Source organism: Ambystoma mexicanum, chromosome 9 (assembly GCF_040938575.1).
Source record: "Ambystoma mexicanum isolate Mex_15411 chromosome 9, UKY_AmexF1_1, whole genome shotgun sequence".
Classification (NCBI taxonomy): domain Eukaryota; kingdom Metazoa; phylum Chordata; class Amphibia; order Caudata; family Ambystomatidae; genus Ambystoma; species Ambystoma mexicanum.
In genome coordinates, this window is record NC_090931.1 from 887,947,419 (window position 1) to 887,962,083 (window position 14,665).

A 14,665-nucleotide genomic window follows, 5' to 3' on the forward strand; every position below is an offset into this window, starting at 1 on the left:
GAGGCAGTGCTCAGAGAGGCGAGAGTACGAGAACCAATTATGTTCGAAAGGCCGGCAGATCGCGCTCTTCCAGGACCTGGCCAGCAGTACACTTTTAAAGAGGCGACAAATGGGACCGGTGGTGAGGGTCCTCAACGAGAAAGCGATTCGATACAGGTGGACCTTCCCTTTCGACCTGCTCTTTGAATGAAAGGGATCCCAGAGGTGAATTATGTCCCTCCAAGAAGGTGCTGCTCTTCTACATCTCAACCTGGAGGATCCCGCCCTCCCCCTTGGTGCAGACCCCCCCGGGCCCGAGTAGTCGTGCGGGCTCCAGGCCCTGGGACTGGATGACGGTACGAGAAAAGAGAAAAAGGGGACCCAGAGGACATGGTCGGCGGAATGATGGAACGCCTAGTGAAGCTCGAAGCGGCTCCCCGGAGCAGTCCTGATAGGGTGCCGGCTGATAGAGGTGGGGTGGGCCTCATTAGGGAGTCTAAGCGTTCAGGGGTCATGGGGAGCGCAACCATATTGGAAGCAAAAGGGCGACGATGCCCGAGGTTAGTGTGTGGTGTGGGCGGGAAGGTGGTAGCCTTCAAGGGTGCAGGAAGGGGGGGCTTTAGGGGAGGTTGGGGGGCGCGGCAACGAGCTAAACTTGGAAGGGAAATGGGGTGTGGCACTCCCACTCATTAGTTTCTTCTCCTCTGGGGGTCCCTTATGTGGCTAACACATAATGTGAGGGGGGTTGAAAACCCCTCTCAAAAGGAAAAAGCTGGAGCATTTCACACAAAAGGAGAAGCCGGATATTATGGGTTTGCAGGAAACGCACTTGCTCCATAAGGACCAGGGCAGGTTGAAATTGCGAGGCTTTGCCCAGATCTTGCATGCCTCTGCCCCCTGCAAGGCCAGGGGGTAGCTCTGGACACGGCAGACTTCAAGCCCTGCGAGGTCCTCAGAAATAAGGAAGGGAGGTATATTGTTGCAAAAGGGACGTGTCAGGGGGTCCCTTTAAAGATAGCCGTAGTGTATGCTCCTAATACGAGCCAGGAATCCTTTTTGCAACGGGTTCTGAATCTGTTAGAAGAGCACTCGTGGGGCCATACGTAGCATGGGATAAGAGAAAGGATAGGACAGGGGGCAAGGGGGAAGGGGGAGGAGCGGTAATGTCAGCGGAATTGAAGGACAGAGTTAGAAGGTTGGGGCTAAGGGACTCATGGAGGGAGCTGAGGGGGACGAAGAGGGGCACACATTCTTGTCGGGCGTCCACGGTTCCCAATCAAGAATCGATTACATTTGGGTCTCGGTTGCCTTGGTTGGAGACATTCGGGAGGTAGGCACTGGGCCGATAGGGATAGCAGATCACAAAGTAATCTCTTTGGAGCTGGATGTGGGTCGGAGGAGGAGGGGGATTTGGGGCTGGAAACTCCCGGGGGCCATCTTGAGGGATCCGGTAATCATAAAAGGCGTTGAAGAGAAGATTAATTTCTTTTTCAACACCAACAAGAAAGGGGAAACTGGGAAGGACACGAGGTGGGACGCCTTCAAGGCCACCCTCAGGGGGGAATTGATGGCGAAGGCCGCCCACCGTGAGAAGCAACTCCGCGCCCTGGAGGCGGAAGTGGAGGTGGCTCGACAGGCGGCGGGGGGGGTACCCCCTCGAGGAGGGCAATGCGGGCATATAGGAAGGTGTGGGGGAATTGGAACTCCTACGTAACAAGAGGGCGGAGGGAGCCTTACTGTCCGTGCGACAACAATATTATGCAAAGGCCAATAGAACTGGCTCCCTTCTTGTGCGATTGCTCAGAGGTAAAAGGACGAGGAATGCGATCGCGGCCCTGTGGTTGGCACGGAGGAACGGGTCACGGACCATGGGGGCGTTCAGGAGGCCTTTGCTGTGTACTACGAATCGCTCTATACCTCCCAACATCCTCCAGCTGAGAGACAGGAGGACTTCTTCCAAAGAATCCGGCTGGCGAAAGTTAGCAGGGAGGTGAGTGAGACCATAAATCGGGAAATCACGGAGGAGGTGGTGCGGGGGGTGATAAGAGCTCTCCCACCGGGCAAAGCCCCAGGTCCAGACGGCTTTACAGCTGCCTTTTACAAGCTGTTCAGTGCGCTGCTAAGCCCATATCTCACCTCGCTCTTTAACTCTTTCCGCCTCACTGGCAGAATTACTCAGTCCATGGAAGAGGCCAAAGTTACCCTGATCCTGAAACCAGAGAAAAATCCGGAGGAGAGGGCCTCTTATCGCCCTATAGCGTTGATTAATCTTGACGCCAAGATTTATACCAAGATATTGGCCAACAGGCTCGACTCCATCCTCCCAGATCTGATACATCCCGATCAGGCCGGGTTTATTAGGGGACAACAAACCGCGGACAACATCCGTCGAGTGGTTCATATAATTGAGAAAGTGCAGAAAAAACACACTCCCGCGGTCCTGGTGGCCTGAGACGCGGAAAAGGCTTTTGACCGCATGGCGTGGTCTTTTCTCTTCCGGGTAATGGAGAAGATGGGCTTTGGCGTGGGCTTTTTGTCGATGGTCAAGGCTAACTATCAGGCGCCCTCCATTAGTGATGGTGAACGGGGTCGCCTCCAGAAGGATACCCTTGTAGAGGGGGACTAAACAGGGCTGCCTACTTTCCCCTATACTATTTGCAATCTATCTGGAGCCGCTGCTCCAGGCTTTTCGCGAGTCAGGGGAGATTCGGATTGTCCCTTTTCGGAGGTGAGAGCAACATAAGGTAGCAGCTTTTGCCGACGACATGTTGCTCATGCTCACGGTCCCACGGGAATCATTACAGGCTTGTATGTCCCTTTTGGAAAGATTTGGGGCAGCCTCGGGGCTCATAATTAACGGCACAAAATCAGAGGTCCGGAGTTTAACATTGGGGGCAGCAGAAAGGGAGAACCTGAGAGCGAATACTACCTTCCGGTGGAGCCCTGGTGGGATTCGGTATCGGAGTGAGAATTACGGCGTTATTGGCGGGTTGGTTCTCGGCGAATTTTCCACCGCTCCTTAAAGCTATTAAGAGGGATTTTCAAAGGTGGAGGGATCTAAGAGTGTCCTGGATAGGGCGGATAGCTGCAGTTAAAATGGTCACGTTCCTGCGGCTCTTGTATCTTTTTCAAGCTGTCCCGCAGCCAGTCCCGGCGAGTTACTTTAAGGAGTTGGGGTTGCCGACCAAGGGTTTCATTTGGGAAGGGAAAAGACCTAGGGTGGGTGTCAGTCTCCTGATAGCCCCGAAGAGTGCGGGCGGTCTTGCTTTGCCGAATTTTCGGCGATATTATGAGGCATCACAGCTACGTATTATCAGGGAATGGCTGAAGGGGGAGGAAGGGGCGCAGGACAAATTATGGGTGCGGATGGATAGGGCCGTAGCACACCGCAACTTAGCGGAGGTATTGTGGCTCCCGAAACCTCTTAGACCCCGACACCTATACGAGAGCTCCATAACTAAACTAATGGCAGATATCTGGGACAGGTTGGCGGGCTCCGAGGGGATCACCACATTTCCGTCTCCCTTTACCCCATCTTTGGTAATGGGGATTTCTCACCGGGCTTGGAGAGGGGAGCATTCACGAAGTGGCAGGAGGGTGGCTGTTGGAAATTATGTGATATGTTTGTTGGAGGGGAACTATTATCATTTAATGACTGTAAGAGGCTCTTTGCAGTCCAGGAAGGAGAGAGATTACGCTATGCTCAGATACGCCATTGGGTGCTACATCCTGGGGTCAAGCAGGCGGCCACGAGGGACCCGACACTCTTTGAAAAATTTCTGCTCACTAACAATGGGGCGAGGGGCCTTATCTCTAATATCTATAAGATTCTGGACGGCTCCAGGGCCGGGGTCCAATGGGCCAACATGAGGGAATGGGAGCAGATTATGGGAGGTGCGATTAGTAGGTTGGACTGGGAAAGGCTGTGGAGGAAGATACCTAAACTGGTCAAGGCCCCCTGTCTGCAAGAAGCATGGTACAAGATTTTGTTTGGGTGGCATTACACCCCGGCCCGGCTTCATAGATTTTACCCAATGGTGTTGGGGCTCTGCTGGAGGGGCTGAGGGGCTGTGGGATGGTGGGCTCCGCGGAGCACGTCTGGTGGAAATATCAAAAGATTGTTTTGTTTTGGGGGGGTGGGGGGCAGTGCGGGAAGCCCAGAAACAGGCCTTCGGGCGGGACGATAAAAGGACTCCAGCGCAAATCCTGACGGGCTGGCGGTAGGGGGTGCAGGCAGGGAAACCCAGAGGGCGGGAAAAAGCCAAAGTCATAACGACTCTGGCCTCAATGCTGTTAATGGCCCAGAGATGGAAGGGCCCAGAGGTCCCCACGAAAATTGGGGAAGGGAAGGTTTCTTTGTTGTCTTGTGAAAATCAATAAAAAGAGTTTAAAAAAAAAAGTTGATGAATAGAACATCCAGTAGAAAGAATATTACCAGAGGGAAGTCATTTTTTCTGTGCAATTCTCTGCTCCCTCAATCGCCCACATGAAAGGGCACTACAGACAGGAAGATTCATGCAGATGAGTAAATTGTACCTTTTTTAGGCTTCTTGTCAAACTCTGAAGTTCAACTTTGTCAGGCTTGACTATCGCACCCTGTCCTGGTTTCTGGACTTTGTTGTTTTGTTTTCTAACTGTAAAGGTAGGACTGAATATCCCAAAATTGAAAGAAAACATTAGACTAAAGGGCCTACTCACTTCCACCAGGAGAGCTCTACTTGTTTGGAAATGTTTAAAGTTTCTTACATATTTGGTTAGTTGTCTGGGTACATTTCGTGCAAGTGGCTACTTTAATACCTTGCCTTTGAGATGATTTGTGCTTTATGGAGAACCAGGGAAAATGGGCAGCTACTTGGACACCCAGCAGGGCCACACAACCTCCATGCAGAATGTTTCTGAAAGGAAATTATCTCTATTAAGCCCATCATGTTACGGAGACCTCAGGTTTGGTGTCCATAATATTGTCAGTCATGCCTACGAGTGTAAAATCACAGCACCGTCACATTAACACGTACAAAGCCCTAGTGTGTAATTTGGTTCTGTCCCATTGTAAGGATATCCGTCCTGCTGAAAAGAAACTGTTACTGTCCATTGAAACACATCAGCCCAGATGAAGACTGCTAGTTCTTTCACAATTAAGGGGTCTGCTTTGCCAAATAGTGCTGTTATTTTCTCACACTTTGGATCAGTGTGCAATGAATGTGTTAAAAGGGCAAAGGGGCATTTCAGATTCTGTGCACAGACAATCTTCTGCTCTTCATAATACTCTTCACGTGCACAGTCTTACAGAAATTAATGCAAGAAATCATCATTCTCAACACAGATTCACTGTAAAAAAAACAAATGGCTTGGTCAATGTTTGTTTTGTGGAGTGTAAACCTAATGCTTTGCCTGCTCTTCATTTACCCTCTAGCTACCACTTTTCTAGGAATGTAAATCCTCTGTTCTCTCTTCCCTCTCTTCCCCAAGTCTTGCTTGCTGGCTCACCTTTTGCCCGATGGCTCACCTCTTGCTGGACGGCCCACCTCTTGCTCACCTCTATCTTCCCCCTCTCTCTCCTGCTCCTCCACATTTTATAAAATGTCAATCTTATGCTGTTTCTCCATTAGCAGCCTGGAAGGGGGCACTGGCCAATCTGGAAGCTCTGAATGCAGGCTGTATTCTCTGGTATAAACCTGCTTTTCGAGCAGCCTGAGTGCTGCTCACCATTGCCCCATTCCCTTCCCAATTCCTCCCTCAACCCTTAGCACCCATGTTGGTTCTATGCGGGTGTAAGGGTATGTTTAACTTAATAACAAAAATAGAAATCTTACCTTGTGGCCGAGGCTGTGCAGCATTTTTTTAATCTCTTTGCTCAGGCCCTTAATGCGTGTGGTGGTCCATTACCAGTGGGGTTGGCCCATCCCTAAGGCTTATATATTCTAATTATCAATCCGTCTCCCTTTCTTTCCTCATCTGTGACTCAAAGGAATCCCTTTCTTGCTTCCCTTACTAGTATGTCTATTAATCGCATCTAGTTTCCCCTTCTCTGCAAATCTGAAATAGTTTCTTTCCCCTTCTCATGTCTTCTCTCTTCACCTTGACGTTCACAAGCCCTTCCTCTTAATGCTTTGTGACCTTCAGTGCATCTGCCATATCTTACTGTCTCCCAGTTAGATTTCCCTTCTGACTATTCTCCTATTTCTCATCGTTCTGTCTGCCTTTCCTTCTGTAGGTCCTCTAATTAATTAATCTTTTATCTTCTGTCACTTGGCTCCTTGCACTCTACCCCACCCGCAATATCTTCAAAACTCACCCTCCATCTCTCTGGTCCTCTTACCCTGTGTATATCTCTCTTGCACCAGGAAGAAGCACCCAGTATATCTGTTGATCACCTTGGACAGAAGCTGCTACTGGAGAAAGGTACATCCTGGAACAAGATGTATCGGAAGAAGCATGGGGCAATTCGTAAGGTATGTACACACACACACACACACACACACATGTATACATACACACACACACTTCTTTAGAGGAGCAGTGTTGCGTGTCTACTGCTTGATACCTATGGGCATCAACCATGTCACTTCAACTGTATTCTCCATGACCTACATTAATGTTATGCCATGCAAATTGCACAGCTGTTCTGGTCATACTTCTGCATAGAGCTACCCCTAAAGTAAAAGTTCCAATTCCTTAAGCTTTGATATTGGTCTCAACCAGGTCATCTTTACCATTTTTAAACAGCTTACTTACATAAGACGTCTGCTTCTTTTTGGGGACTCCCTATGAAGGCAAAGTGCCATGCATTAATTGATCATGGATCTGTTCCACCTAGTCTGGAATTAATCGAATGTTGGAATACACAATCTAATTCGTAAATGTTGGGCTCAGAGGTCAATCTGTTTTACTAGGGCTAAGGCCGCTTCTCAGATTTACAGCCCCAGGGAGAAAGTGCTATAGAATGTTTTTCAGGCTGTGTAATGGTGTAGAATTCAATAAGTTTACACAGAGATATTGATTGTTTACGTAGCAATAGTTTCCTAGTCCAAAAGCAAGGAACGCTGCGGTTGAGTCAGTCTGTCCTGCTTGCAGACAATCTTTCATATGGGTTTTCCACTTGTGGATTGGTAACGGTTTCTCCAATATCACTTTATATGAAGAGTGTAGAGTTGTAAATGAATAAGTTTTGAGCATAGCAATCAATATGATCTGAACACATGTTCTAGCCGCATGTTCTGCCAATAGACTCAGTGGTTAATGATACAATGAGGCATAGTAGCATTTTAAAATTAATCGGCATAACCAAGTCACTGGAATATAACAGAATGTTCAGGTGTTCGTAGAGTCAATAGAGTAGGAGCCACCTTGAGTAGTGACCAGCATGAACATATATAGTACTCTTAAGAGTTTAGGACTGTAATGGCTAGTGTGTTTCGAGTCTGTTATATATGAGTGAGGCCCAGCTGAGTAAACCCACTGTAAGGACTCCCAGATCTAATCTGCTCAAGGTACCTAAATGCACTCTCACTCGGGCTGTTAAGTGTGCGTTCTTTGCTGCAGCACCCAAGGCCTGGAATGCAATTACTCCAAATCTGAGAGAACTGAAATCCCTGCCGTGTTTAGGAAGAAGTTGAAGACTCTATTATTTAGGTAGAGCCACCTCATCTTTGTAGATTGTTTCCTCTGGCTGCTCAACTCTGGACCCTGTTGGGACTTTTTGTGTTTGTTTTACGCCTCCTGGTCACCTGGTGCGCATTACAAATATATTAAAGTACAAATTTGCAGAGGAAGACGGTTTAAATGGCGCAGGGCATGATGCGATTTCAAGCAGTTTACTGTTTATGTAAAGAAAGTGAAACTGAGGCTGAGATAATGAAAGCAAGCAACCAGAGGTTATGCAACATTAGACAATATGAGTAGATGTGAAGTGGGAACTCTTGCAGCTAGAACAAGACTTGGTCAAAGGGTTCGGATTACTGTTACTACTCTGAATTTGCAAGGGGGAAAGGCTTCTGTGGGTCACCTCTTAACATCTAGGAGTGATTCTACTAATATTTAGGGCACTTTTTAAGAACCACTATGGTGTAATTTCTGCGAAGCCAACCTTAGTGCAACTTCAAAGATTTAACACTTGAGTGTAATCAAACTCTCACTTGGTAATGAGGCTTGAAAGTAAGGCTTAGGTTAAGGAATTCAAAAGCATGGTGTAAAATACAGTTAACATACGGAAAGGTTTGTAAATAGACTCGTAAGTGCACTTATTTATTTTACAACACTAGTTATCGCAGGCCTTCTAAATGTGTAAGGCAGCACTAGTTTCCAGTAACTTCACTTAATGAGTCCAAAGTTAACATAAGATCAGATGTTTCACAAAGTACAATGTAAGTAAGCCGGTTTTGGCTACTTTGGCAGAGTTTGAAGAGATAGTAAAAGTTCTTCTGTCGAAAGCGATACAAATGAGCCAGGGTTCAGGGATGTGTGATGAATCGAGTGAAATCACTTCTTCCCATGGGGAGCCTTTACTTGCGAGGCTAGGGAGGTGAGCCTGCTACACAATATCCCCCCTAGGGGTGGCGGTACACTGGACCTCACAGGGAGAGACCTCTCCCCCTCAGCTCCCCCTGGGGACAGGGACTCCCATTCCAAGAAGGAACTCCCTAACCTTCTTTCCCGCTATAATATGAGCCACTCGCACCATCAGGGCATCAGGAAATCCAACTTGAACACACCACTTTTTGCTATTGGGACACTACTTCTAACACTCAAATGAAAATCAATCGTACCGTGAAGAAGAATAGAGGAATAATGCTGATCACTCCACCATTGACAATATTGTGTAGAGCAAGAATAGTAGAGTGATGAAGAATACTTCCAACTACCCAACTAAGCAGCTTAAAAAGAGAAGACTCTTATCAGGGAGTCTGTTCCGGGAAGGAGAAGCCCAGGATTTTCAAACCTGCGTTGCAGAGAGAGCAGAACGAAGCAAGGAAGTCCTGTGCCCGAGAAAGCAACCAGCTGGTGTACGGAGGAAGTACTGATTGAGCTGGAAGTAGGAGAACGAAGGGGAAGAAAACCCCAACACAGAGAACCTATGGTGATTGGTGGTGTGACCCAAGAAGGGTGGACCGTACCATCTGTGAACAGTGCCAAGACCTCCATGATAGAGACTACGTGGAATGAGTGTCGAGAGCGCAAGAGGGTCGGAGAAGATCCCAAAGCCAACCTGACTACAAGAAGAAATATTCCATTCCTGAGAACAGGCCCAGTGATGCCAAACCCCTGTAGAGATGGTAACTGGGATGGAGGGGAAACCGGGCAGGTATGTCGGAATTAAATGTGTAAATCATACTTGTCTCAGTGAATATGCTGATTGGAATTAAAGAGTAAACCATTGCTGGCCGAAGGCTGTAATTGCAATGATCAGAAATATCAACAAAGAGAACAAGAATAGTATCAGTGAAGCTGGTGGCAATCAAACGGATAGTAGACAAATAAGTAAAGAATACTTAGGGACACAGTCTACTCGTCCCAGTACAAGAATAAGTGAAGAGTACTTGGGGACTCTGATTACTTTTCCCAGTAGAAAATGAGTGAAGAGTGCTGGGGAGTCTATTCGTCCCAGTATATTGATAGAGAAGAAAGGAAACAAGTGGATAAAGAATCCACCGAAGAAAAGTTGGTTCGGATTAGCACATGCAAGTCTGAATACAGGGAGTGAGAAAGAGACACTGCAAGTTGCCAACAAATGGAAGGGTCGGAACCCTGATTGGATAAACCAAGCGACTTGTGTACACAAAGAAAAGGGGACACCCCTGAGGTGGAACAGTGCCCTGGAAGATCTAAAGGAACTCATTCAAGAAATCATGAGAAGCTATTTAAAGATAGCTTACTAAGGCTGAGCATGCCTGTCCAGTATAAGGGAGTCATTCTCCTGGCCACATTTTGGTTGTTTTGTCCAGTGGTAGGGTCTGGACAGATTAGTTCAGGAAAAAGGATGGACTATTGCTTTGGACTATAATATTGGCGACGAGCACCCTAGTTAGTTTGTGTTAGGTCGGGAACACCCTTAGATCAGGGATAGATGGGCCTTTTTCTTATTATTTAAATAATGTTGTACTACCAAAATGCCACTACTTTGTCAACCTCCTTCTCTTGACCTACCACAGGGGACTTAAAAACAGGTATGCAGACCTCTCCCTTGATTCTTGATCAAGCTGGCCAAGGACCCTATGCATGTCTAAGCCACTAGGGAAAACTGCTGTCACTGTTTGCATCATAGAGGGAGGGATCAACTCTTTTGACAAGTATGACCACTGGGTCAGGTGCTTGAGTGGTTTCTGGTTTCCGTTAGTGACTTTGTGGTTCCAAAGATCACCAGGCTGGACCCCGGCTGAGGATAAAGGACCACTGCTTCTGACCTCATGACACCAGAGACTCCACAAAATGCATCAGACAATATAAGCAGATGAAGTGAGCCTGGCCACCGTCCGATGGACTTAACAACTCGGAACAGACGAATCGGAGGTGATTCACCCAGGAAACCTGAACTGGAACACCTCATCAGACCAGGCAAAGGCATACGCTTTGTGATCCTATCCCTGGGTGCAGTATTAGCCGGGAGGATCACATTGGAGGGGAAACGGGTCAGGAGGGATGGGTGATCCCCTTAGGTAATTTCCCTGAAGAGAACAGTCTCCTAATTGCCTATTGTAAGATCGAAGCTGTTGATGAAACAAACTTTTGTGTTAGGGACTTTAAGTCCCAGAATTCTCAGAGTAGTGGGATGAAGAAGAGGGCTGCAGAGACACACGGTTGTGTAATGCAGCTCATTAAGGTTGATGACCCACACCTGAGGGTGGCTGAGAGGCATAAAAGGCCCCCTCAGGTGCAGGCCATGATGCTGGAGGAAAGTGAGGCAGCTGAAGCAGCAGCAGGAGGGCAGTAGTCGTAGTGTTTGGAGGAGTTTTGCAGCCTCCAAGAAGCAGCAGAGGAAGAAATTGTGGAAGAGCCACAACTCCGGGACCAGAGTGGCGAGAGAAGTTGATGCCGGTCCTGAAAGGGTTGTATGGGCTCAAGATTTCAGCTGCAGAGTTCGTCCCGCGAAAGCGTACCTTTGTGTAACATTCCCCACTGTAAAATGCCCAGCGTTGTCAGGCGAGCACCAGAGCGCTGGGCAAAGTTAGGGCTGTTGCAGAGGTTGCACAGTGGAAAGCACACCTAGTAGTGACTCCCACCCCCCCCCCCCCCCCAAACTCCACCCTCTGAGGCAGTCACCGGTGGCAGACTAGCTTGGGATCGCTGGGGAATCCACGAGGGCTCTGAAAGCAGCCAGCGCAGGACACAGGAAGCCGTGCAGGAAAGGAGGCCTGACCACGTAGGAGAACTGAAGCAGATGAGCTAAAAGCAACAATGAAAATGGGCAGATAGTAGTTGGCATAAAGACTATTAAGATTCCATCTGAAGGAGGTGACTGTTGCATAGTGTGTTATCTTAAAAGCCAACCACACAAAGGGGCAATATTTCCAGAAGTGACCTTGAACCATCATTGGCTAAGATGAAAGGCACTCACGTGTATGCAATTGATGGACAATCAGGGTTGCCTAAGCCAAAAGGAAATAATTGAGCCTAATAATGTGTGTGAAGAATATTGGCCAGGTGTAGAGAAGGTTTCAAACCCAGATTGCCAAATCCAAAGAGTTGTGAAGGAGAGTGTTATCAGCATTTGGTTACTAATACAAAGTTGGAACAAGATTGGCAAGAGGGCTGCCCTTCTGGTACAAGAAGTTCAAGAGGAATTAAGCATTTCCTGGCTTGCATGGGGCAAACACTTGGGTATAATAGCACCATTGCGATTCTTGTTCTCCTTGAAGACATTTTCAAATTTAATTGTGTAAAGCAGAAGACATTGTTAAAACCTTTTGAAGTTGACTCTTACCGCAGAGCTATTTAGAACTGGTAATTTGATCTGGCAAGGGAGTAAATCAGGTCATAGAACTTTGTACCAATTGGTTCTGTTTGCGCAGGGGAGTATACCCAAACAGAGAGCTGCAGTGGTTTTCCCTGGCTGGCAGTATAGTATACCAGGACAAGAGCTTGGTGACCATTGGTTCTGGTCTGGCAAGAGTATACCGGAGCAGGAAGTTGTAGTAGCAGTAAGCCTGGCATGAGGGTAAACCTGGTGGAAGTTCATGAAGTACTGTGGTTGGCTAAAACCTGTGGGGAAGTAGTTATAGAATCACTGAAGGGTTTTGGAGGAGTAGTACTGAAACTAAAGTAGTGCCAACATATCCTCACAAAGACATGTGTTTTTAAAACAAATGAAGTTCTGAAATGTTCTTTGTTGATGCAATAAACAGTTTCAAGGGCTTTATTGAACTAGACATTGCCGACTACAAATGGAAAGAGAAAAGCTTTGTCGAACATTTGTGGATCATCTTTGGAATCCAAGTTGGAACTTTGGGTTGTCAAGTTGGATTAAAAGAGAACTGAAGCAAACCTTTCTTTCGAGAGGATTGGGTCCTCTGACGTATTCCAAATAATAATCTATGACAGTAATCACCACAGCTGTGCTGCTTCGGAAAATCTTTCTGCGCCGATGATGTCGATACGCCGTCCTAGAGGGCCTCCATCGAGCCAACGTCACCGGATGTTATAAGTAGGACGCACGATGCCCGTAGCCTCAGTTCTGTTTTTTCCGCAAACGTGTTCGCTTCGGAGATCTCGGCGTGCCTCGATTCTACTGAATCCTGTTCTTTCGGTTCTTCGAACCAGTTTCTTCATTGAATATTGTATGTCGTCTTCGGCTTCTTCCACCCCGCGGTCTGGATTTAAGAAGTGTCGGGTGTGCACAATCCAAGATGTCACTGACGGACACGCACAACGCTTGCCTCTGGTGCCTCGGGGAGGACCATGATACTGATGACTGTGTTGGCTGCCAATCGCTCACATCGAAGGCCTTGCGGGAGCGTAAGAAGAAGCTGTCGGTTGGTAAGGTGGCCAAGCCCTGGAAGTCGCGTTCCACCGGTCTTTCGACGGATGATTCGAGTGGCGACTCTCCGCATCGTGGTGAGTCGGGGGGTTCTCGGTCTGGGAGTCGGTCCCGCCATTCCTCTGCCTCTTTGAGGCACTCCAGAGAGTGCCATCACAGGTCGCCTTCCTCGTCCGAGGACTCTGCCCGTCGGCGGGTTGCTTGTCCCAACAAGCATTCCACTCCTGAGGAATGGGATTCCTTCCGAAAGGAGATGTTGGTGATTTTTCAGTCACAGGGCTCCGGTCCGTCCGCGCCATCTGAGGACGCCGGACGTGGCTGTACTAGAGACACTGCTCGTCCGCCTTCGGGCTCGAGCAGTCGTCGTGACCACCGGGCGCCTTCAAGGTCCCGGTTGGACAAGGATGGTCACTCTAGGCATGCCCGTTCCAGGTCCCGGTACTCAACGCCAACGAGACCGTGAGAACCTGTGCCAGGCGATCGAGACACACGCTTGGGGCTCCGCACTCGAGGCCTGTGTCGACGCCGCCGAAGCTATCGGCGCTGCGCTCGATGCCGATTCCGTGGACGCCTTTCGAGGCGGCTTTGTCGGGGGTGCCCCGTGGCACGGTGGAACCCCCAGAAAGGCTCTGGCCAAGGCTAAACATGTCTTTGTTCCTTTTTCTGTACCCTCTTTCCAGCCTTTGGATTATATTTCTGAGGTGGATGAGGGGTCTGAGGAAGGTGAGGTTGCTGCAGAGGTTCCTGATGGCCTCCTTTCTGGTCATAGCCAACTTGAGGACCTGCGCCAATTGTTGCACGACGCCAGTGAGCTGGACACCTCTCCGGGGGTGGACGTTTTGACGGCTGGGCGAAGGTGTTTTCTTCTGGGGGTATGGCGTTTCAGGCTGCCAACTCCATTTGTGCCTTGTCTTGTTTCACACACACTCTGTGGAACTGTATCTCCTTAGCGGCTGATCATATTCCCAAAGGGGAGGAACAGGATGGTTTTCTTGCTATCGTGCAGGATGGCAAGGACGCCATGTGTGAGTCCGTTCAGTCGGGTCTGGACATGGTTGATTGCGTCAGCCGGTCCATGGCGGCGAGCACCATAATACGCAGGTTTGCGTGGTTGCGGAAGTCGGGGTTTGCTCCTGATGTGCAAGCTCAGCTCCTCAACATGCCCTTTGATGGTAAACATCTTTTTGGCAGCAAGGCTGACGAGAGCCTTGAGAGGTTGCAGACCTCCAAAGCTGCAGCAAAGTCGTTGGGCGCTGCAGTTCGCCAACCTCTGCCTTTTGGTCCTAAGCGACAACAATGGAGGGGAGGTACCTTTCGATATTACTTGTCTTTTAGTAAATCAAGAGGAGCTGCTAGTCAAAAGTGGCCACCGTAGGAGTTCCAGAGGTGGAAAACAGGGTACTCGAGGTGCCAAGGCCGCTCGGGCTGTTGCCTCTTTGCCCTCAGGCACTGCCGCAGCACTTCAGTTCAGTCATGAGGCCATGTCCCATGGTTCGCCGGTTAGGGGAAGGCTGGCGGAGCATCTTGTAGAGTGGTGTGCCATTACTTCAGATGTGTGGGGTTCTGGAGATCATAGCCCACGGCTACTGTCTTCCTTTCCGGCAGAGGCCTCTAAACAATCCACCAGGCAATCTCTCTTTGAAGAGTCCGGATGCACTCCTTGCGCAGGAAATTCAATCCCTTCTGGAGAAAGGCACCATAGAACTGGTGCCTGTA

The 14,665-nt window shown here is 48.7% G+C and overlaps 1 protein-coding gene across 4 annotated transcripts in view; it reads left to right on the forward strand.

The window, feature by feature from the left end:
• The window catches only part of USP40 (ubiquitin specific peptidase 40), a 2,045,603-nt gene that overhangs the window by 636,088 nt on the left and 1,394,850 nt on the right, over positions 1 to 14,665 (forward strand). For all 4 annotated transcript variants that reach the window (XM_069616007.1, XM_069616010.1, XM_069616008.1 and 1 more), the window contains one exon: positions 6,324 to 6,431. In XM_069616007.1, the coding sequence (XP_069472108.1) occupies positions 6,324 to 6,431 (108 nt within the window). The remainder of the gene's footprint in view (positions 1 to 6,323; positions 6,432 to 14,665) is intronic.